Below are 21,875 nucleotides of genomic sequence, written 5' to 3'. Positions count from 1 at the left end.
CACACAGAGCATTGCCTGGGAAACCCACCCTAGGCACCCAGAGCTGGGGCTGGTGGGGTGAAAAGTGGCCACAAAGGGTCTTGATATGGGGTTGGCTCCCCAGGGCTTTGCCCCCAGCACACCCTCCCCTGTGCAGCTCATCCTGCAGGATCTGCCATCCCCCTGCACCTCCACGGTGCCTGGCTCCATCCTCACTGTTACTCACACCTCTCACCCACCACAGCACTTAAGCACGAAAGACATATGGAAATGAGTGGCGCTAACAAGAGTATTAATTAAAAAACCATCTGTTGAGCCAAGGAGAGCTTCCCCCCTCCCACAGCCAGCCTTGGGCTGGGACACAGCTCAGGGCAGTGGTTTGGCCCCCTGGCAGAGCACAGTCAAGCCAGGGGAGGCTGTGGGGCAAAGCAGCCCATGGGCTGGGCCAGGGGAGGGCATGAGGAGGTAGCCATGGAGCCAAGATCCACATAGAGGTCTTGAGTCATCTCCTCATGGAGCAAAAGGCATGTGGTACTCACCCAGTTCACTCTGCCTCCCACCCCCAGGCTACTCACCATTAGCAGGTCTCAGCCCAGGCCCCCTCTGTGCAGTGCCAAACAGTCCTGCTGCCCTGCAGGTGGGCACAAGGTGGGCTTGGGAGGGACTCCCTTGATGCTAAACCCCTTCCTGCTCAGCTGCATGAGTCAGGGCTGGGAGATCCTGAGCCCAGGCTGGTGGCCATGCAGCAACCAGAAACTGCTGCAGCATCCTGCTGGGGAGTCATTTCAAGGTGGAAGGAAGCAGGGATGGAGTCCAGTGCCAAGCCAGGTTTGGTGGGCAGTGCCATGGACACATTCAGCATCCCTCTGGTCTCCAGCTAGGACCTTCCTATAGTGGCTGTGAGTGTGTCCCCTTGGTGGCTCACACAATTCCAGGACAGTGGCAGTGGCAGAGGGAGCCTGTCCTGGTTCTGTCATGGATGTTCAGGGCTCCCAGGACAGAGCAGGGAGCAGAACCTCTGTGCATGACAGGGAAAACCTGGGTGGTTTCCTGTAAATATGTTTTGAATTACCCATGGTGGTGCTGCTGGTCCTCCAGCTCCCCCAGCAATGCCATCACATGTGCTCCAGACCACCTCCTCCTTCCCTGGGGGAATAAAAACTCTGGCTTTTCCACTGCTGCTTCCTAGGGAAATCAGGGCAATCCTCAGGGAGCACAAGGCTGTTCCTGGCTGGAACCAAATGTCTCTTGGTGGCCCCTGGGGAAAGGGGCTCTCAGGGCAGGACCAGAGACCCCCTGGAAGGAGCTCAGCAGTCAGTGTGTGGAGCTGCCCACGGGAAAGATTTTTGCACCTGGGAGGTGAAACCTTTCCTCACAGTTGTCTGTGCTGGTCCCAGTGCTCCCAGGGCAGTTTTGACCCACTTGATTCCTCAGCAAGGGGTGCTGCAGCCCTGGCCAGGCTGCTCTGCAGATCCCACACTCCAGCTCTGCCTGAGGGCTGCAGCAAACACAGAGGGCAGACCTACCCCTGGCCTGTGTGCAGGGAATCCCTGGCACATGGAGAAATCCCAGCCTGCAGCACTGATGGGACAGATCCTCCTGCTGCAGGCACATGCACACGTGCTGCCTCCCTCCTAAAAGGGATGTGAGTGTCCCCTGCCCCTGGAGAGTCCTGGAATGGGGCCAGACAGCAAGGCAGCCCTGCAAGAGCGAGTCCAGAACATCTCTTCTCCTCTCAGACGGCAGCCTTGGGATGGATGGAGCTTATGGAAGCAATGGAGACACGTGGTGGAGGGAACAGACACCCAGGGTGGAAGCCTCCCTCAGCGCGGGGCCACAGCCCTGGATGGCCCAGCTCTAGCTGGAGGAACCTGCGAGGGGAGCAAAGGCAGCAGATCCTGAGCTGTTTGCAGCCCCCAGGAGTCAGTGCCAACCTCTCCCGCAGAGCAGCGGCCCCAGGGCGGGGCTGGCACCGCCGGCACTCACCGCAGGGCACGTGGCAGTCGCACTCGCAGATGTCACAGCGCTGGAACCAGCGCGCCCAGCCCGAGCGCTTGGTGACACAGGACGAGATCTTGATGCAGCCGCGGTTCAGGGAGGCCCCCAGGTGGGCCTGGGAGCTGCAGGACGACGAGCACTTCCCGGTGATGTCCCGCTCGCTGATCTCGATCCGACCCCGCAGGCAGATCCCTGCGGGAGCCGGGACGGGGCGCGTCAAAGGGTGCCCACCGCGGGGCACTTTCCCGGGGGAAAAAGGGAGTCCGGGGGCACTCCTGCAGCCCCATCCCCGTGCGGGCAGGGGGCTCGGCGTGCCCCCCGCTGTACTCACGGAGGCAGGAGGGCTTGGGGGTCCAGCGGCCGTCGGACTGGCAGGCGCTGACCGGGTCCCCCAGCAGCAGGAAGCCGGGCCGGCAGCTGTAGCGCACCACGGAGCCCACCCACCAGTCGTTCCCGTGCACCACCGAGTTGAAATCCGCCTCGGGCCGCCCGCAGTTCACTGCCAACACGGAGGGTCCCGTCTGCCACCACCCTGTGCAATCAGCAGCCCCAGGGGTGCCCCAGGCAGGGCTGCGGGTCCTGGATGGGGACCAGGGGCTGGGCAGGATCTGTGTCCCCACGTGGCCCCAGGGCCAGGCTGCTGCAGGGACTCACACGTGTGTGTGTGGCACAAACCCTGCCCTCCTCAGGCTGCCCGTGCCGAGCCCTTCACCAGCCCCAGGACCCCCGCCCCGCTCTTCCCACTTTGGTTTTACCTCTGCAGAAGGATTTGTAGCCCAGCCAGCAGCAGCTGCCGTTCCCACACTGGCTCCTCTTCAGCTCCTTGTGCTTCCCCTTGCAGCCCCCCACGCAGATGGGGGCTGTGCCAGACCAGTAGGTATCCAGGTCTTCTGGTGCCACTGAGAGCAAGGCTGGGGGGTGAGGACCACCACTCCCACCAGCTCCCCAGCCCTCAGAGTCCCACAGGGAGGTGTTTGAGCCCACCAAAACTCCTCTCAGCCCACCCTTGCTGTGGTGAGTGCCCTCACCCCCAGACCCCAGCTCCCGCTTCCCCTGTGCCAAACCCCAGCACAGGGGTGTGGCAGAAGTCTTGCCCTTACTAGGGAAGACTGGTCCAGCAGCTCTGGGGCACCCTGCAAGCCCCTCATCCCCCCAAAAACACCCTGTTACCTTCTGGGTCCTCGCAGGAGACCAGCGTGGCCAGCACGGCGAGGAAGAGGAGGCCCAGTGCCATGGTTCACACTCTGCCCTACTCCCCTCGCCCCTCAGACCACAGACCCCCCTCTCTGCTCGCCCAGGAGAAAGTGAACTTGGTTTTCCATACACACACACACAGGACAGGGGCTGCTGTAGGACATGGGGGAAGGGAGGAGACATTCCCTCTAATGCCAATCCTCTCCCCAGCAGATAATCTCTGGCAGATTTACCCTGCCTGGACCCGGTGTTTAAAGGGACAACTCCCAGGCACCACAGCCTCTCCTCCACTCCCAACACTCACCACTCCATCCAACATAATGCAGGCACAGCCCTGGCTCTGGCAGGACGTTGGAATGAGGGCCAAGGCTGGGAGTGCTGCGAAGGCAAACCTGGCACAGGGCCCTTCTCTCGAAGGTATCCTTGGCCCAGCTCTGCCAAGGACCAGGGAGCAGGGAAGGGAAGGCTGGGCAAGGCCTGAACCCTGCATTCCAAGCCCAGGGATGCTCTGCCTGGATCTAGGAGCATCCTCTGGCCTTCTGTGCTGCCAGGACACCCCCTGAGCACCGGGTGCCCAGTACATGGCCCTACTTGTGTTCCCCTGCCCCACACCACTGGAGAGCACAGTTTTGGGGTGCAGGGGTGCACATGGCCTTTCACACACGGATCCAGCCCCAGGACACCTTCAGGCAGCTCTGCCCACTTCATCCCTGCTCCATACCCAGCCCCTGGATGGCACCTTGCACAGCTCAGTGCCCCCCACCCACGGCTCTCATCACTGCCCCACCCCAAGGGCACAGCCACCAAACCACAGCCAGTGGGTGCAACTGGAAAGTGAGCAGATGGCCAAGGGTTTAGGATAAAGGGATTTCCTCCATTAAACTGGAATTCCAACAGCTTTTGCTCAAGCTGCTTGAGGAAGGAGCAAGGGGGAAAAGTCAGCGTCCAGCAAGGTGCCTCCCTGCCTCCACTTGGGCTCAGCACCTCCACACGGGGTAGGGAGGGCACAAAGGTCACCTCAGGGACCCCAAATTCACACTGTCCTTGTCCAGTCACTCGACAAAGGACAAGCTGGCTCTGCTCACAAATCCAGGCTACTCCCTGTATTCAAAAAAGGCCAGAGCAGGCAGCAGACAGCCCTGGAGGAGGCAGTAAAAATCAAACCCACAGCAGGAACAGGAGTGCCAGAGCTAAACCTGGCCTTCCAGTGCCACCTCTGGGGACGTGGAGCAGCACACTCCAGTGCCAGCTGCAGGGTTTCAGGAGATCCTGGCAGCTCTTTAGTGCCCACCTCCCACACTGCAGGCTCAGGGTACCCCAGTGTCACCTCCTCACCCCACAGCTGGCAGGGATGGGGCTGGAACACACACCAGACACTGCTCAGCCTGGCAGCCTGATCTTTATTCGTCGTGCCAAGGTACACTTTGCCCAACCAGGAGCCCAAACCCCAATGTGGGGAGGAAACCCAGGGAATGACAAAAGCAGAAGGGAAGCTCCCCAGTGTCCCAGTGCTGCAGTGGCCTGCAAGGGACAGCACCTCCAGCCCTCTCCTCCCGGACACTCATGGGACCAGGGGTGCCAACCAGGAGAGCTGATGTGCAGGGACGTGCTGATGAAAGCACTGCCATCCCCTGGAGAAACTCTGGGTGGGAAAGGACACTGCTAAAGGCCACACATCTCCCCAGGGAAGAGGCTTCAGCACCAGTGTCTGCTCCACACACCATCCAGCCTGGAAAGGTCCTGGCTGAGAAACAGGCTCAGCAAGGGACCACATCACCCATGAGTTACCCGGGCCAGGCCTAGGCCAAACCTCCTGGGAGGGTGGGAGAGGCTTGCTAGTCCCTAATCCCCAAGAGGGGGAGACAGACAGCCCTTCCCAGCTCACATCCCTTGATCCACAGCTGAGAGACCTGTCCTTCCCCTCTGCCCATGCTGCCCAGAACCAGCAGCCAGCCAGGCTGGGGCAGCACAGGGTGAAGACAAGCCCAGGCCTCTCCCCCAGGCACCCCCCAACCTCCCCCACCAGCACATCCCACGGAGGCCCAAGTTTTCCCCATGCAGAGGCCTGGGGGCACCTCACACGATCTGGATGCCCAGCTCCTCTGCTGTCTTCTGCAGCCTGTCCATGACATTCTCCTCCAGCTCCACAGCCAGCCCTGCAGGGGCTGTCCCCTGCTCCTCTGGGGCCGTGCTGGCCATCACATAATACACAGTCTCGCTCTCCCCGTGCTCGTTGGTCCTGTTCACCACCCGGATGATGGGGCTGCTGGGGGTGCTGGGCTCTTGCTCTGAGGACAAAGCAGGCCCTGGGAAGGTGCTGGGCTCTTGCTCTGACGACAGTGCAGCTCCCTGGAAGGCGCTGGGCTGTGCTGGCTCAGGGCTGCCAGCAGAGCACGGGGCCGGGCACAGCTCAGAGCCCCTGTTCTCCTCTGCCAGGGGAGCGTCTGCTGGGGGCTCCAGGATGATGCCCTGCAGGTTGCCCTCCCCCTCAGGCAGCACCACGCACTCGGCTGGGCCCTCAAGGGCCTCCCCACGCTTCTCCCTGTCCTTCAGGAGCTGCTCTGTGAGCTCCACGCTCTCGTAACGCACCAGCTGCAGCCGCATGTAGCCGTCCTCGTGCTCCCTGTACCTGGGACACACAGGCAAGGGGAGGGACAGTCACACTCCCCTTCCCAGGAGACAGGAACAGCCAAGGAAGGGGGATTCTAGGTTTCAAAGCCCTGTGCTGCATAGATAATACTGTGCAAGTAAGATAAAAGCCCTAAACCCACACCCACATGGCAGCTCCCGAGCTTTGTGCCACGAGCCTCGATCATCCCCCCAGCCCATCTCCCCCCACCACTCTGCTTCACTGGGAGCATTTGAAGTCCATCCTCTTCCCCTCCCAGCTCTGGGAATCCTTTGGAGTTTCCTAGGGAGGATGCAGCAGAGGCATCTGCCAAGGGATTGATCTGCAGCAGCTCTCTCTAGAGGGGGACAGCTGGAGCTGCCCCTGCCAAGCTCAGGAGTGTCCCACTGCTGCCCTTGTCCCAGATCTCTGACCCAGTGCTGGAGCTGCCTCCCAGCACTGCCCTGTCACTGTGCCAGATCCCACTGAATGTTTACTGCCCAGACACTGGGCAAAGGGTCTTGAGCACACTACAGACACCAGAGCCCGAGCACCGCCAGGTCTGTGCTGCAGCAGGACACAGGACGCAGCCCCAGCTGTCCCCTGCCCTGGAGAGGAGGCAGAGAGGAGCTCAGCACAGGCAGTACCTGAAGCGAGGGTGCCCCGAGGGCCACTTGAACTGGTGCTTCTTCCTGAGGTGCACAGTGAGGTTGTTCCCACGTGTGAAGCACTTGTCACACACGTGGCACTTGTACCGGGGCTCTGAGTCACCCTGGGGGGGCACAGAGAGGGCATGGAAGGGGGAATCAGCTTCTCTGGGAAGACTGACACGGGGCAACAGGAGCAATGCAAGCCCTGCTGCCTTCCCACCTCGTGGACTTTCCTGTAGTGCAGCTTGATGGAGCAGAGGGACCGTGCAGAGAAGCTGCAGGCCTCGAACTCGCAGCGATACGCCGGCTCCTTGCTGTGCGTGTCCAGGTGCTTCCTCAGATCAATGAGGTTCTTGCAGCTGGAAGGCAAGGGGGAGGGAACAGAGCTGTGAACGTGGCAGCACATGCACACACATCTGCCTCTGGGAGCAGGGCAAGCCCTGGCCCTCACCTGTAGTCACAGTAGTCACACTTGAAGGGCCGCTCCTCGCTGTGCCGGAAGCGAATGTGGTTGCGCAGGGAGGAGGGCAGGGGGCACGTCATGTCACACAGAGGGCACTTGTAGTGGTTCACTGTGCCAAGGACAGGGGGAAATGTGATCCCAAAGCAGGGCAGAGCACTCACTCCTCAGGGGCTCAGCTGGGAGAAGGGGCCTTTTACTCACCGTGGTTCCTCATGTGGTCGCGGAGCAGCCTCTCCGTGGCAAACCTCTTGGAGCAGTGGGAACACTGGAACCTCTGCTCTGGGACAGGGAGGAAGGGGAGGGGTGGTGAGAAAGGAGATCAGAGCAGAGAGAACAGCACAAAGAGCAGCGAGTGAGAAATAGAGGTGGTTACAGGGGAGCTGGAAACCCTTCTCTGCAGGCAGACACAGCACACACTGACTACAAAGCCAAACCAAAAAAACCCCCAAAACAACACTTGCAAAGACCAAAAGGCCCAGCCTCCCACTGCAGAAACTGGGGAGCAACCATCACACACACTGTCACACAGGGAACTGAGCCAGCAAATCCCAGTGCTGCTGCCTGGGACTCTGCAGGAGGAACAGTTCTGGCTGAACAGTGTGAGCCCTCCAACCCTGCCTCTGCAAGAGGACACTTCTCAGAAGACACAGGCTGTGCCAGGGGAGGTTCAGGTTGGACATCAGGAAGAATTTCTTCCTGGAAAGGGTGGTCAGGCATTGGAAGGGGCTGCCCAGGGAGGTTTGGAGTTCCCATCCCTGGAGGCGTCCAAGGAATGACTGGGCTGGGTGGCAAGGGGGGCGTCGGGCACAGGTTGGACTGGATGACCTTGGAGGTCTCTTCCCAAACATCCCAGCCCCAGGAATTCCCCCCTGGCCCCTCCCTGCCCCCTCCCTGCCCCCTGGCTTACGGTCCAGGGCTGTCTGGCGGCGGATGTGGTCGAAGAACTTGGTGTTGTTGGCAAACATCCCCCCACAGGTGGGACAGGCCACCACCTTCTCCTGCGTGTGGCTGCGCAGGTGCTCCCGCAGTTTGCAGCGGCCCTTGAAGCTGCAGTCACAGTCTGGGCACAAACAACAGCACAGTGAGACCCCTCACAGCTGGGCCACGACACACAGCCTGACTGATTACCAGCCTTCTTCCTTCTCTTTGGGGCAGCAAGGCCCCAAAAAAGCCCAGGGAGCAGGGGCACAGCAGAGTGAGGTTGCTGGTGTGCAACTGGCACAACCCCTACCAGCAGCTGAGGCAACTGCACAAACACAGGGGGAAATTACAGATAAAATCAAACTCCAGCCTTTTTCTTCTAGGGACTAATCAAATATTAATGAGAAGTCCGTTGTCAAGCACTCAGCTGGATGCCCTGAAGCAAATCCTACAGGACATTTCCCTGTCAGCACCATGGACATACATATTTTTGAAGGTCCAGGGGCTCCCTGAAACCCTCCCAGGGAGCAGAGAGCTCTCCTGTGCCACGTCTGCAACCCAGCCTCGTGCAAAGCCCCTCTGGAGAGGCCCTGGAGCCACACACAAACCTTTCCAGCCACAGAGCACCACGTGGTTCTCCTTCCCTGCTGCCTTGTACTCGGAGCAGAAGCTGTGATCCTCCACGTGCCGGTAGAACCACTCAGGGTTATCAAAGGATCTCTGGGGAGGAAGGACAGAAAAAACAGGGTCAAAAAAAGAGATCAGCACAAGCTCAGGTGCTTTCACTCAGGCCCCAGCAGAGCCAGCAGGGTGCAGGGCAGCGGCTCTCCCTCCCTCAGTTAGACTGAGCCCCCTGTTCTCACCTCACAGTACTCCCAGAGGCACAGGAAGTTCTCCTGGATCTCAGGGATGATGTTCCTGCTCTGGAAGTCCAGCTGGCAGTGGCTGACGTCCCCCTGGCTCTGCAGGGCCCGCAGCCCCCACTGCTTGAGCTTGGTGTGGTAGCAGTGGAAGTAGACGTGGCGCACGAGGTCGGAGGGGCTCTCCGGGGAGCAGAACCCACAGTCCTGCCACAGGCACGTGTACTCCTCTGCAACACACAGGACACACACAGCCTGAATCACAGGGTCACCAGCCAGGCTGGGAAAGACCTCTGAGATCACCCAGTCCACTGGTCAGGGGGAAACCCTCTGGGGGAAAAAACACCGCGGGGGTTTTGCTGAGATCTGACTCGGTGCCTCCCCACCTGAGCACACACAGCCTTTGCCAGCTGCTGCTCTTGGTATTTTTCACTTCCTCTGAAGGAAAAGAGCAACCACACTTCAAAAAAGCCCAGCAGCCTCCCCTGGGAAGGCAGGTCACGTGACAGGCCAAATTATCTCCAAGCCAGTGCTGGGAGAAGCAAAATGCAACAGGCAGCACTGCTCTGCTCAGGGAGGGGAGGACGAAGGAGGCCAGAAACCTTCTCTTCTCATGGAATCACAGGTTGGAAAAGACCTCCAGGATCCTCCAGTGCACCCTGTGCCCGATGCCCACCTTGTCCCCCAGCCCAGAGCATTGAGTGCCACGTCCAGTCCTTCCTTGGACACCTCCAGGGGTGGAGACTCCACCACCTCCCTGGGCAGCCCCTTCCAGTGCCTGACAGCCCTTTCCATGAATAAACCCCTCCTGATATCCAACTTGGCCCTCCCCTGGCACAGCCTGTCCCTTGTTCCCTGGGAGCAGAACCCGACTCCTGCCCCCCCCCCCCCCTCCCCCGCTCCTCCCGCCTGTCAGGGAGCAGTGGAGAGCGAGAAGGCCTCCAGCCCCTTACCCAGAGGGTCTATCTCGTCGCGGTTCTCTCCGGGGAGGTGCTGCTGCAGGTGCTGCGCCACGTGCCCGCAGAACTCCTCCATCCCCGCCGCCACGTACGAGCACTGCTGCCACTCGCACTGCAGCACCACGGCCCCCTTCCCGCCGGCCCTGCTCGGCGGCATGGCCGGAGCCCCGCGGAGCCGGGCAGAGCCACTGAAGCCTCCTGCGGCCAGCCGGGAGCGGCTCGGAGCCCCGCGGGGTGCAGGGAGAGCGGGGATGAAACCTCCAGCGCCGCCGCCCCTCCGCCCGCCTCTGCCCCGCAGGGGGGCTCCGGAACGCGACGGACCGCGCCCGACAGCCAATAGGAACCGCCCTCGCCTTGACCCACCGGCCAATCGCCGCGCGGGAAGGCGCCGCGCGCGCGGCACCTGAGCGGGCCCCCCGGGAAAGCGACGCCGCCTCGCTAAGGTTCCGGGGCGCTTTGGGTCCCAACGGGGAGAGGGAGGATTCCAAACAGCCTCGGGATTAATTCCCGTCTGGGTTTGGGAAAACCTGCACCCCCGGAGCCAGGGCAGCTCTCCGCGGAATCACTGAATAGCTGGGGTCGGAGGGCACCTCTGCAGATCATCCAGTCACCCCCCCTTGCCCAGGCAGGGTCACCTGGAGCAGGTGACGCAGGAGCACATCCAGGGGGGGTTGGGATGTCTCCAGAGACTCCACGCCCTCCCTGGCAGCTGTTCCAGTGCTTTCCACCTCCATGGGAAGAAGTTCTTCCTTGTGTTGAGGTGTAACTTGTTGTGTTTCAGTTCATGGCACAGGTTGCCCCGAGTTTCCCCATCCCTGGAAATGTCCAAGGGCAGGTTGTAGCAACCTGGTCTATGGAAGGTGTCCCTGCCCGTGGCAGGTGGGTGGGACTGGATGATCTTTAAGGTCCCTTCCAACCCAAACCATTCTGAGTTAATTTTTGGTGCCTCCAGGACACTTCCTTGCCTAAACAAGAGCCCTCACACTGAGAACCCACCGAGCTGGACACAAACCCCAGGAGTGCTGTGCTTCCTACCATGAGATAATGCCACAAATTCCCTTTACTCAGCAACGAGGAGATGGATTGAAATGACAGTTTGAATTAAACAAATCTACACTGACTGTTACATCTGCTGTGCTGGGCTTTTTTTTTTTTTTGTGACACAGAACGGAGGCACAATTCTCAGAGTTTGCTTTGGCACTGGCAAACGTCTTATAAAAACAAATGGGATTGTACGAAATGTGCCCCAAAGCGTGTTGTGCACAATGGTTTCTATAGCTCCTGTCACACACAGTGGCTCTGCCCTTGATGTGAGTGGGAAGCACGTGCCCAGACCCATTAAATTATAAAGAAAACCTGGGTGTGATGCCTTTTCAAATGAAAACATGAGATAAGAGGTGGATCTCACCTCAAAGAAGGGCTGGCTGAGTTTTTGCTTCATTTCTGTTTGTTTGTTTCCTGCGAGGTTGGTTTGTTTTCAATGCAATTACTTTGCAATCAGCACAGAGAACACCTGGACTGACTAAACACTGCAAAGCCTGAATGGGGCTGGGATTTAACGTGTGTATCCTCTGAAGATTCATCCCCAGGAGACAAAACTCCCTGGGCAGTGTTCCAGGAGGCAGGTGGCAAACAAAGCCCGTTGCTGACAAAGCAGAGACAACCCCCCTTTCTGTGCCACTTCACATCTGCCCATCCTTCCCTGCCCCACCTGGAAGCTCCTGCCCATTCTCTGACCTGCCTGCCAAATCCTGGGCACCTGTGGGCACCAGGAAGGGGTGGAAAAGTGGTAGGTGGGCCAAAAGAAGAGTTGTGTTTGTATAAGAGGGTGGTGAAAGGCTCTACACAGGATGACATTCCATGACTGTGTGGTGTCCTCTTGGCCCTGAGCAGGCAGAACACCCGAGTTAACTCCTGCAAGTTAAGAATATTTGGGAATTATTCAGGATATCGTTTCAGCTCTGCCTCAGTGATACAGACACAGCCTTTGCCAGCTGCTGCTCTTGGTGTTCTTTATTTCCTCTGAAGGAAAAGAGTAATTACACTTATAAAGAACCCAGGAAGGCAGGTCATGTGACCACCCAAATTAGTCTCCAGGCCAATGCTGGGGGAAGCACATGGATTACAAGGAGGGAAGGATCTTTCCTAATGGCCCCACGAGCTGGCAGCAGACTCCACAAGGAGGAATATTGAATTAGGAGGAACATGCTGGCGCCAGCCTTGCCCTGCTCCTGTAAGATGAGCAGAAGTGCTGCACAGCAGCCCTCTGTGCTTGTGCACAAAGCACTCCAGAGATCCTCTGCCTCAGCATGGCCTGCCCTCGCCCTCCTGACAGGGAAAATGCTCCCTTGCAGTGATTAAAGAGGAGTTTAAAGGCTTAACTCTGCCCTGTGGTTCAGACACTGCACAAACAGCCTCGCTGCCCACGCAGGAGTGGCTGTGGCAGCTCTGGCCAACACTCCTTTAAATCTGGGTCCAGCAGCGTCAAGCAGGTCCTTTCCTGGCTGCTGATCCCTCTCCTGGTGCCTCCCTGGAGGACAAACCCAGCCCTTCAGAAAGGGGACCCCTCCTCAGGCTCCTTCCCGAGGAACACGTGGGTTTGCTGGTGGGTGCTCCCGCCACTCCCACGAACATTCTGTCCCTGGCTGAAGGTTATCCCTCTCCCTGCAGGTGCCTGTGGGTTCCAGGCAAAGCCCTCCTGGGCTCCCAGTGTCCAAAGAGACAGTTTTAATGACGCAAAGCACAAACTGAGGGGTCCCAGAGGGACAGAACCACTGTCCAAGCAAGGTCAGCTTGGGGGTGTCTTACACTCAACAAGAGAAGATCCTCTCATCCCAAGCCTTGTTTTCCCAGCCAAATCCCTCACCTGTAAGGAGGTGGCTCACCCCTGCAGGACTTGCCACCTTTTCACTTTAAACCAAGGCTTTTCTGTCCCCAAACCTCGGGTTTCATCCATGAAATGTCAGGTCGGACAGGAAGGAGCCTCTTTGGGAAGGATCCACACTGACCATGCAAATGGGAGCGAAACACAGATCCAGGGATTTGCATTTAAGCAAATCCCAAGTGAGGTATCGTGGAGACATCCCTGAAGTGGAGAAAACCTATTTCCTCCAGCTTTCTCAGCTGGGAGTTTACCAGGGGAACATGAGCACAGGTTTCACTCTGCCCTGGGAAGCTCATGACAGACACAGCCCTTCTCCAAAATCCCACAGGATCCAAGAGCTGGGACTTGGCAGCTGCAGCAACAACAATGGAAACAGGTGAGTTCCAGCACCCTTGACTTCTCACAAGATGCATCCTCATGGAATTACCAGGGAGAGAACATTCTGTGCTGTTCTTGGGCTCATATTAAAAAAGAAATAATCAGAAAGAATTGTCTTAAAATCAACGTGTGGCATCTTTAATGTCCCAAGAATTTAATGGTATCAATTAGCATGTTCTGCCTTCTCTAAGCTGAATTTATATTCCTCCACAGTGCAATGTTTTTCAAAAGGCAGTTAGATCAAAGTGATGTGAAATACGATTCAATTTGCCTGAAAATCATACAAACTCAGGCCTAAATTAGCATTTTCTTCCACACTGCTGCCAGTAGCAGAGTTATCTGAAGTTTTAATAGCTCAGCATCAGATGCTGCTGAATAATTCACTGAAAGCAACAGGTTGAGTTCTGTGAGGCTGGACTGAAAACTGAAAAACAAGGCTAAAGGACAGAGCCATTTCGTGGCTTAATTAAAACAATTTGGGCAGAGAAATAACTGAGCATATGAATGGAGAAAATTCAACAGCACAAAACTTCTGCATAAAAATAAAGAGGTGTGGAAGTGTTTTTGTAAAGCCTTTTCAGCACACTAAAGATGCCAGGGAAACATCTGCAGAAGTGCAGAGCATCAGAGTCTTGTTTCTGAGACTCACCAGACTCTTGCTGGAAACAGAGCAGCAAGGGGCAGCTAATGCAAAGAGCTTGGAGGGTTTGGAAAGTCAGGCTGCAGAATAAAAGAATAGAAGCTGCTCACAGCTTTTTGAGCAATATCCCCTTTCTGAAAATTAAATATGAGTCTGCCTCTGGCTTCAGTTCATCCTCCAGTGGTTCTGTGCTGGATCAAGGCCTGATTTTCAACTGGATGCAGCCAAAGATTGAGTGTCCACAGGTATCAAACTGTGATGGAGCTCGATGAACTGTGCCCTGCAGCTCAGGCTTTTGCCTGAGAGACAATCACAATGTTCTTGTCTCTGAAGGAACTTTCAGGGGGAAATGGGAAGTTCCTGATGCAAAAGGAACAGCTTTTTCTGTCAGTTGTACCTGCTTTGAGCTCTGGCTACGAGTGCACACCAGGTACCTGTGCTTCCAGCTGCTGCCAGTTAAACAGCCCTAAAAAGGGAGAACAGGAGGGAGGATGTTCCTTGGGCTCTGAAAAAAAGACCCAGTCTCAGTGTGCAGATTCCTCTCAGCTGTAAGAATTGATATCCACTTCTGGCACTTCAGACACTCACTGCTGGATATGAGACTCAGTGTCCACCTCTATTTTTGGGCACTGCCCCTCGAGTGTGTTCACCTCATTCCTAGTCTTGGCTGAAGTCTCTGGTTAGCACTCAAACACCAAAAACAAGCTGTAATTGCCCCCAAATTGCAATTTCTGTGGCCCAACAGACAGCATTTGAGGTAACCCCAAGCCAGCACCGTGTTGTTTAAACCCTCTGCTCTTCCCTTTCTAATCCCTCCCTGGGCACCCCGTGTCTGTGCACCTGGGGACACAATGCCACAGGAATGAGAGGGACAAATGGGGCCAGAGGACACATCCTGCAAAGCAGAAGGGCCAAATGATGCATTTTAGAGATCAAACACATCAGCTGTGGGGTGGCAGTTTGTGCTCCCTCAGGAGAACGTGGCTGTGTGTTTTCCAAGGGATTAACTTCAAAGTTAAGCTTTTTTTTTTTTTCTTCCCCCCCAGAAGATTTCAATAAAATCCAAATATGGAAACCCCTCCCTGGCCCTGCAGGTGTGAGCTCTGTGTTCAGGCACAGCCTGCCAGGATAAAAGAGCTGTCCCTGGTATTGTAGCAGGGCCAAAAAACGGAGCCAGACCCACCATCAGCCCCTTTGGCAGAGACATTTCACCCACTTGTGCCTTCCTGAATAACCTGGATAAACCTGGATAAAGCACCTGCTGGGGTTGCTGTGGGGATAAAGCTCCTTTTTCCTTCTGTGATGCACATGAGTGTTCAGAGGAGCCACTCCAGCCATCCCAGGGGATTCCCACCCTGGGATCAGAGCTGGCAGAGAGATGTGCTGAGAGCCAGCAGCCCCAGAAGGGCTAAACCACAGCACCTCTGCTGAAACCAAAGGGTTAAAGAAGCATTTGCTGGCTCAAAGGGGAAATGTGGGACCCCCTGGAGCTCTCTTTGGTAAAACAAAAGCCAAAAACCATGAGACAGCCACATCAGACAGAGAGGGACCTGCATGAAAACCATGTGGACTCAACGTGGAAACACAGGTTGGGGCACCTCAGTCTTCCCCTGTGAGCAGCTCTCACTGCTGAGCTCCAAAGGGATGATTTTTGTGTTAATAACTGCAGTTTTTCCTTCCTGCCTTGATGTAGAGATGTGATGAATATGCTCCTTCTGTAACAACCTCTTCCAGCTGCTCTGGGCTCTCACTGAACTCCCTAATTCTCCTTTCAACCCCTCAGTCCCCACAGATTTTGGCAAACGTGTGTACCAAGGAGTGAGGGTGAAGCACACAGTCAAGGATCTTCTTGCTGAGAAACGCTCCAGGCAGAGCAGTGGCTCCCACTTCAGCGTAAGTCACTCCCTCTCCACCTTTTTTTTAACCCAAAAAAGGCAACCTATCTGCTTTAAAGAGCATTTTGGCAGAGCTCAGGGCACCTCCAGCATTGACAGGGAACAGCAAAAACATTTGCAACCCCACTGCTTGTCCCAAAACATCCCTGATGGCTCCTTGATTTTTTTTACATCAGTGAACTAATGCCTAAAAGTGGTTTTCTTTCTATTTTAAGCGCAGCAGTAATGCTAAATTTCTCATTATTCCTTTCACATCCTGCGTGTGACACCTTTCCAAGCCGAATTCCTTTTCCCCCCCAGCTACACTCACACCAGTCAGTGCCCCAAAAATAGCTGCTCTTCCCCGAAGGTTGAGCTCCTTCCAGCTCCTCCCTGGCACACACCAGAGCGTGCCAGGGGAGATGCAGTGATGTTATGGGCTGGCAGGAGGCCAAGCAGCAGCTTGGAGGAGATGATCTCTTCCTAAAGTGGCTCTATGGCAACAGGAAGCCCAAGCCAGGCTCTGGTACCACTACATTGGTTTTTTTTTTTTCCTCAATTGCCAGCCAGCAAAGCCAGCAAAGCAATGCAACATTGCAGTGCCAGCACGTGGCATCCACTGGCACAGCCAGCTATTCCCTGGGTGCTCCCAAGACTCACCTTTAAGGAGCAGCAGCTCCTCACTTGCATTTCCTGGCAGCAGTGGGACACTGGCAGATGAGGAGGTGCAGCCAAGCAGCTGAAACTGCGCCCTGGAAGGAGAGAGTGAGAGCAGAAACCCAGATTACTGGCAGCAGGAGACACATATTAGGAGTTTTGGTGCTCTCAGGCTTTTTGCCTTCAGCAGAATGAAGAAACCTCAAAGGGACTTGCAAGTATAAAACACTTGCAAGGGTTTTGCTTGCTGTGGCTTGAATCTGTGCAGCAAAAGAGGCAGAAAACCAGCACTGGGTGTTAAAAACACAGCAAGATCCAGCCACAGAGACCCTCACAGACTTCAGGTGCTGCAGAAAGGAAGAAGACCCCCTGAGCCATGGACAGTCAGTGGGAAAGACATGCTCCCACCAGGCAGATATTTAGGAATTATGCTTTGTGGAGCAGTAGGAAGCAACTGCTGTGTTTGCCCTCACTGAGGAAACACTCCTGGTTGGTGATATGGTGCTTTACCTGCTCCCTTTCTGGAGGCAGCAGCTCCAACAGCTGCAATGAGAAGGCTCAGGAAGTGTAAAATTCTTGCTCCTTTGCTTTATTGCCCTTGGCTGTGTCCTCCAGAGCTGAGCAGTTGCGTGTCTATCTCATGCAAAATCAGCCCCCGGTGCTAATTCCCAAGGAGAGACAAAAAATTATTGTGCAGGGCAAACATCCGTATTTGCTCGAAGATAGGGTGAGAAAAGAGCAGCTGTAAGTGCAGCTCCGTTTGTCTGGCAGGATAAAACCAAGTGGCAGATAACTGAACACCCCTTTGTGTGTTTATGATGCTGTGGGATTCAGCTGCATCTTTTGTCTGAGCACGATCTTTGCTCCCCCCATCCCCCAAAAAAGAAATAATCACTCGGCCTCTGTGGAGAAAGGGGAGCTCTCTGGAGGAGGGAAGGTCAGGGCTTAGCAGAGATGAGCTGCTGGGCTGGTTACTGAGGCAGCACAACAGCCAGAATTTCATGTCATTCAGGCCCTGCACACATCAAATGAAAGGAAATCACAGAACATGCTGAGCTGGTAGGGACCCACGAGGACCAGGGCACACTGTGATGAAAACCACACAAAATCTGGGGTTCTGCACCAACTGCAGGGCAGAAGGGCTTGGGGGCTATAGGGAGGGTCCCACTTTTCCTCTGCACAGGTATGAACCTGCAGTTACTCCCTGCATGATAGCAGGATTCCCATTTTCCCCAGCTGTGGAAAAGGGGGAGTGTGCAAGTGAAGCACTGCAATCCTCTGGTTTAAAGGGCAGTGGTGTTGAGTGCCCAGCAGCACTCAGGGGCCAGTGACAGACCACTGGAGGTGCCTGGGACAGACCATTGGAGGTGCCCTGCCCAGACTAAGCTTTGCTTCTATTATGAATTTTCATCACTTCAGCTGCTGCTCTACAAACTGGGCCCAGAGAGGTGATGCACTGAAGCCAAAACATTGCTGAGAGGGCACCATAAATGCCCCTTGCAGGACCAGGTCGTTGTTTTGACCTGGGTCCTTCCCTTTAGCTCCCCCGAGGCAGTGAAGCAACCCAGCTCTCTGGAGCGTTTCCAGCCGGGATCTCTGCCTGGCCATGTGCAGGGCAGGCTGAGCCTCAGCTTATCACCAGCTGAACGTGCTGGGAGAGCCCAGGGGATGCTGGACAGACACACTGAAGTGCTGCAGAGGATCCAGCCCCCTCCCCAGCCCCACGGAGAGGAAGCAATGCAGGCAGGAAATGAACTAATGGGTTTCAATTAAGCCAAGCCTTTCATCGCCAGATAAGGAGCGAGGAGGGGAATGAAATGCAGGTCCCTGCAAGCACGTGGTGCCTGCTCTGGTGAAGAGCTGCAGCAAAGGCTCCTGCAGCTGAATTAAGGCAGCAAAGCCCAGCTCTGTGAGCCCCCACCGTAGGTGTGTGCACTGCAACCCTGCCTGGGACACTCAGTCAGGCGGTTTCAGTGGTCAGAGATTAAATCAGAGGCTCTGATAATTGGGAATGCTCCATCCTAAAGGCTGGCAGCTGTGCCAAGGACCCTCCTGGCCCATCCCAGCTCTCATCACTGCAGCCCTTTGTCCTTTAAGGCAGGGTCTGTGCCACCTGCACCCCCCAGGACCACCTTTTCCTCCCGAAGTGACATGGATGCTGAGAGAGGGGTGTCTGCCCAGGCCAGATTTGCATGTGGAGGCTTCAGCCCTGCTGGGCAGTGAGCACCACCAGAGGGGATCCTCACTGGGGTCTGCAGCCAAAAATGACCCAGCTGGAGGCTGGTGCCAGCCCTGACCCTGTGACATGGACACTCTTCTTCATCCACAAGCCAAGGGGCTCCTTCCTGCCCCCTCCTGTCACCTCTGGAGCCCGTGTGACTTGTGCTGGCTCACAGCTCATTTTCATGACTGACCAGGGAGCAGCTGCAAAACCTCCCTCGGCAGCAAAAGGAAGTCCCAGCACTGGCAAATTTTAATTCAAATCTAAACCTCTAAATTTGGTTGCCTGCTACGGCAGGAACCTCCTGTTTGCACTATGCAAACTGAAAATAGCCTGTCCCCTGCACTGGCCAGGGGACAGATAAAATAAATGCAGCTCTGTGTCTCTGTTTGAGAGGTTTGGAGGTCCCAGAACTCAATGAAACCCCAGGTATGAGCTCTGCTCCAGAGCAGCAGGTGCCTTTGCCACAGTGCTTTGTAAGGAATTAGGCATTGTGAGCACCAGGGTCACTCAGGGCTAATTCTCCCTTCCCTGGGCACCCAGAGGAGATTATTATTATGATGAGCATTGCTCTAGGACCCAAGAGGGAATTAGAAATGACTGCCTTTACAGACAGCCTGCTTGTGCTGTGAGGAGGAGCCAGGTAAAGCAGCACAAGTGCACTGAGCTAGGACTCAGAATCTGCCCATTTTGACCAGTCAAGGGCTCAAATACCAGTTTATTGAGACCTGTTTTGTGCCAGCACCAAAACGAGTGCTCAGCATTGTGCCTGCATTAAAGGACTCTGCAGTGCACCAGAGAGAAGCCATTTATCTTGATACTTCTCCTGTTATCAGCTCTGCACAAGACCTCCACAATCTCTTCTTAGCCTACATCTGCTAATGCCTCAGAGGCCCCAGGCTTGAAATCATGTTGTTAAGCCCTTCCTAGCACCAAGGCTCAAACAGTGCATCTGAGTTATGCCAACACCTTCCCAAACCATGTGTTCAAGGAGCCACCTCGCTTTGGAAAGGCAATTTTTTTAACCTATCTTTGTCTTTTTGCAGGGCAGCACCAGCACACCACAGTCAGCCTTTGTCCAGGTGCCAGGTGAGGTTTTCCTCCACTGATAAATACCTTCCATGCAGGTTGGGTAGTTGACACAGCCCTGTCTGTTCTCCTCCAGAGGACATGAATAAGCAAAGGAGCCCTGGAGCAGGGCCACCCCTCAGAGAGAGCCCAGGAGGAAAGTAATTACAAGAGTCAAAACAGGAACAGCAATAATCTCATGTAAAATTCCCAAAGAGAGGAAAGAGAGATAATTAAAGCAGTTCCCACCTCTTTTGGTAGAGGAGCCACACAGAATCCCTTCTTTTCTTCCTGCATCTTCCAGTTTTCTCTGGAGCAGAGGAAAGAAAGTACAAAATCAGGAGCTGACCTGTTTCATCCCTTAAGCTCTTGGGCAGGGGAAGGGGAGTGAGGCTGGAACCTCCTCCCCAAGGAAGAAGCAGAGGCTGACAAAACTGACCTCAATCTCCCTGTTTAAAAGGAGGCCTCCTATTTAAAGCTTCCCAGAACACATTTGGTTGGCCACAGATGGAGGTCACCAGCTGGACCAGGGCAGGCTGGGGTGCTAAAAGCACTTGGGCTCACATACCTGCTTCAAGGCAGGATTGACTCTTGCTCTGGAGAGAAAAGGGCTCTGGTTTGCACCCCCAGAGGTGTCCATGGCTCTGTGGCTCCCAGGTGCTGCTGTCACAGTTTCCCTTTATCCCACCTGTTCTCTGCCCACCACAGGCTCCCCTCCCACCAGTTACTACGGAGTCAGGAGACCCTTCCCAGCTGAGTTGGATTTCCACAGCACCAAGCAGTTTGTCAGTGATGTCTACTCATCCCCTGTGGGCTCCAAGCCCTTCTCCTGTGATTCCTCTGCCTCTCAGGGCTACCCAGCCCTCCTGGACTCGTATCTCAGTGACCAGTGTGGGGATTACCGTGCTCCCCCCCTCGCTCCTGGTGCCAGCTCCTTCTTCAGCCCTTCTGCTGTGCCCCCTCTGCTGCCATCCTTCCCTGGGGACACGGGACACTTCCTACTAGTGAGTGAGTCTGTGGTTCTGTCACCCAATAAAAGGTCACCCGATTTAAACCCCAGGGTTCAGCTGGGGGGACTGGTGGGAAGGATGTGGCTGATACACAGCAGAGCCCCCAGAAGATGGGGCAGGTCTGCAGGGGAGGTTTTTTATCTTTATTCCCATCTAATTTTTCCTTCTTCTTGTGGGAGACCAACCTTCCCTGCTCCCCAAAGCAATACTGCATTAAGCTCCTTAAAATTTCTAGAAACATCCTTTGACAGCTCCAGGCTGTTGCCTATCCCCCATCCCTGCTGCTTCCCAGGGACCTCCTGTCACATCCCCAGGGCAGAGCTCCTGGACCCTCTAGGATCAGGGCTGGTCAGTCCCACTGGGATCCTATTCCAGCCCTTGATACTTCTCAAGTATCATCCTATGGACAGGATGGGTGTTTCTGTTCAATAGTATTAATACCAAACAGTGCTCCAGAGCAGCAGAAACCCTTGTGGAACAGGCTCCCCAGGGCAGTGGGCACAGCCCCAAGCCTGCCAGAGCTCAAAAAGGGTTTGGATGATCCTCTGGGGCAGAGGGTGTGACTCCTGGGGATGGGCTTGTGCAGAGCTGAGGGTTGGACTCGATGATCCTTGTGGGTCCCTTCCAACTCAGCACATTCTGGGATTCTGAGTGTTCCCAGCTGGACCCTGGGGATAGAAATGCCATTGCCTGCAGGACAAGCTTTTATTCCTAAGGGTCTTTCTTGCCTTCTCCCCCTGCTTCCCTGCAGAGAGAGCCCTGGGAGCAGAGCTCACCCGACAGCCTGGGCCAGTTGGACGCCGCGTGCTCAGACCCTCTGCAAGCGCTGCCTCCCGGCTCCAGCTGCCTCTCCCCGCCTGAACCCGGAGGGGTTTCCCCTTTCCGGGGCTCAGGTTGGACCCCAGCCATCCCTGGAGCCCAGCCCTACCCTCTGCACCCTCTGGAAGATGCCCACTGCTCCCCCAGCTCACCCTACACCTTCTCACCGTTCGCGGGGAACGAGCTGCCCTCCAGGATGAGCCACCTCTGCCCAGAGCAGTCCTCGGAGACCCCACACCTCCAGGATAACCCTGCCTGGGCAAAAGAGGATGGAACTGCCCTCTGGGGGACTTATGAAGGCCGGAGAACTTACTGATGGGAGAGAAGAGCTGCAGGAAAAATCAGAAAATGGACCGTTAATGAAGCAAATTAATTATTTGTCCACTCTTTCCTAAACCTTCAAACAGAAGGTGCTGCAACGTGTGATGCTTTGTGCTCTGTTTAGAAATACAGTCATTTGTAAATACCAAGTGGTGCCTTCTAGTGAAAGTCATTGCTCACAGTCCTGCTGTGCCACGGGTAAAACCCACAGCCTGAAAAACATCTGCACCTTTTGGGCCTCAGGTGCTTCCCAGGGGGCTTCTCCAGCCTTAAGGATTTAATGGTTCTGTAGGGGGTTGGCTTCGCCTGCAGTGCACAAAACACACCCTCCCCAACACCCCTCGAGAAGCCACAGAGCTGTCCCCCCCTTG

General features: G+C 55.9%; 2 protein-coding genes across 2 annotated transcripts; one reads left to right on the top strand and one right to left on the bottom strand.

Moving 5' to 3' along the window:
• Positions 1–4,551: 4,551 nt before the first annotated feature.
• On the bottom strand, positions 4,552–9,933 carry HINFP (histone H4 transcription factor). Its single transcript, XM_032709615.1, has 9 exons — positions 9,627–9,933; positions 8,677–8,903; positions 8,422–8,533; positions 7,800–7,952; positions 7,094–7,171; positions 6,881–7,001; positions 6,650–6,788; positions 6,427–6,551; positions 4,552–5,800 (listed from the first exon to the last, which is right to left on the bottom strand). Exons 1-9 carry the CDS (start codon positions 9,787–9,789, stop codon positions 5,248–5,250), a joined length of 1,671 nt encoding a protein of 556 aa, XP_032565506.1. The 5' UTR covers positions 9,790–9,933; the 3' UTR covers positions 4,552–5,247.
• A 2,949-nt stretch (positions 9,934–12,882) lies between these two features.
• On the top strand, positions 12,883–21,499 carry C23H11orf53 (chromosome 23 C11orf53 homolog). The gene is made up of 5 exons (XM_032709380.1): positions 12,883–12,892; positions 15,318–15,427; positions 19,333–19,375; positions 20,063–20,358; positions 21,116–21,499. The coding sequence occupies exons 1-5, from the start codon at positions 12,883–12,885 to the stop codon at positions 21,497–21,499; spliced, it is 843 nt and encodes a 280-aa protein (XP_032565271.1).
• Positions 21,500–21,875: the final 376 nt, after the last annotated feature.

Source organism: Chiroxiphia lanceolata, chromosome 23, assembly GCF_009829145.1.
Source record: "Chiroxiphia lanceolata isolate bChiLan1 chromosome 23, bChiLan1.pri, whole genome shotgun sequence".
NCBI classification, from domain to species: domain Eukaryota; kingdom Metazoa; phylum Chordata; class Aves; order Passeriformes; family Pipridae; genus Chiroxiphia; species Chiroxiphia lanceolata.
Note: the sequence above shows the minus strand (reverse complement) of the source record. Positions and strands in the feature narration are given on the sequence as shown.

What these genes read in the sequence shown, in the direction of transcription:
- HINFP (XM_032709615.1), bottom strand. Translation starts at nt 9,789, where the DNA reads ATGCCGCCGAGCAGGGCCGGCGGGAAGGGGGCCGTGGTGCTGCAGTGC. An exon ending in CGACGAGATAGACCCTCTGG is followed by an intron (nt 8,904 to 9,626) that starts GTAAGGGGCTGG and finishes TGTGTGTTGCAG; the next exon opens with AGGAGTACACGTGCCTGTGG. An exon ending in CGACCACATGAGGAACCACG is followed by an intron (nt 7,002 to 7,093) that starts GTGAGTAAAAGG and finishes TCCTTGGCACAG; the next exon opens with TGAACCACTACAAGTGCCCT.
- C23H11orf53 (XM_032709380.1), top strand. An exon ending in GCAGTGGCTCCCACTTCAGC is followed by an intron (nt 15,428 to 19,332) that starts GTAAGTCACTCC and finishes GTCTTTTTGCAG; the next exon opens with GGCAGCACCAGCACACCACA. An exon ending in ACACGGGACACTTCCTACTA is followed by an intron (nt 20,359 to 21,115) that starts GTGAGTGAGTCT and finishes GCTTCCCTGCAG; the next exon opens with AGAGAGCCCTGGGAGCAGAG.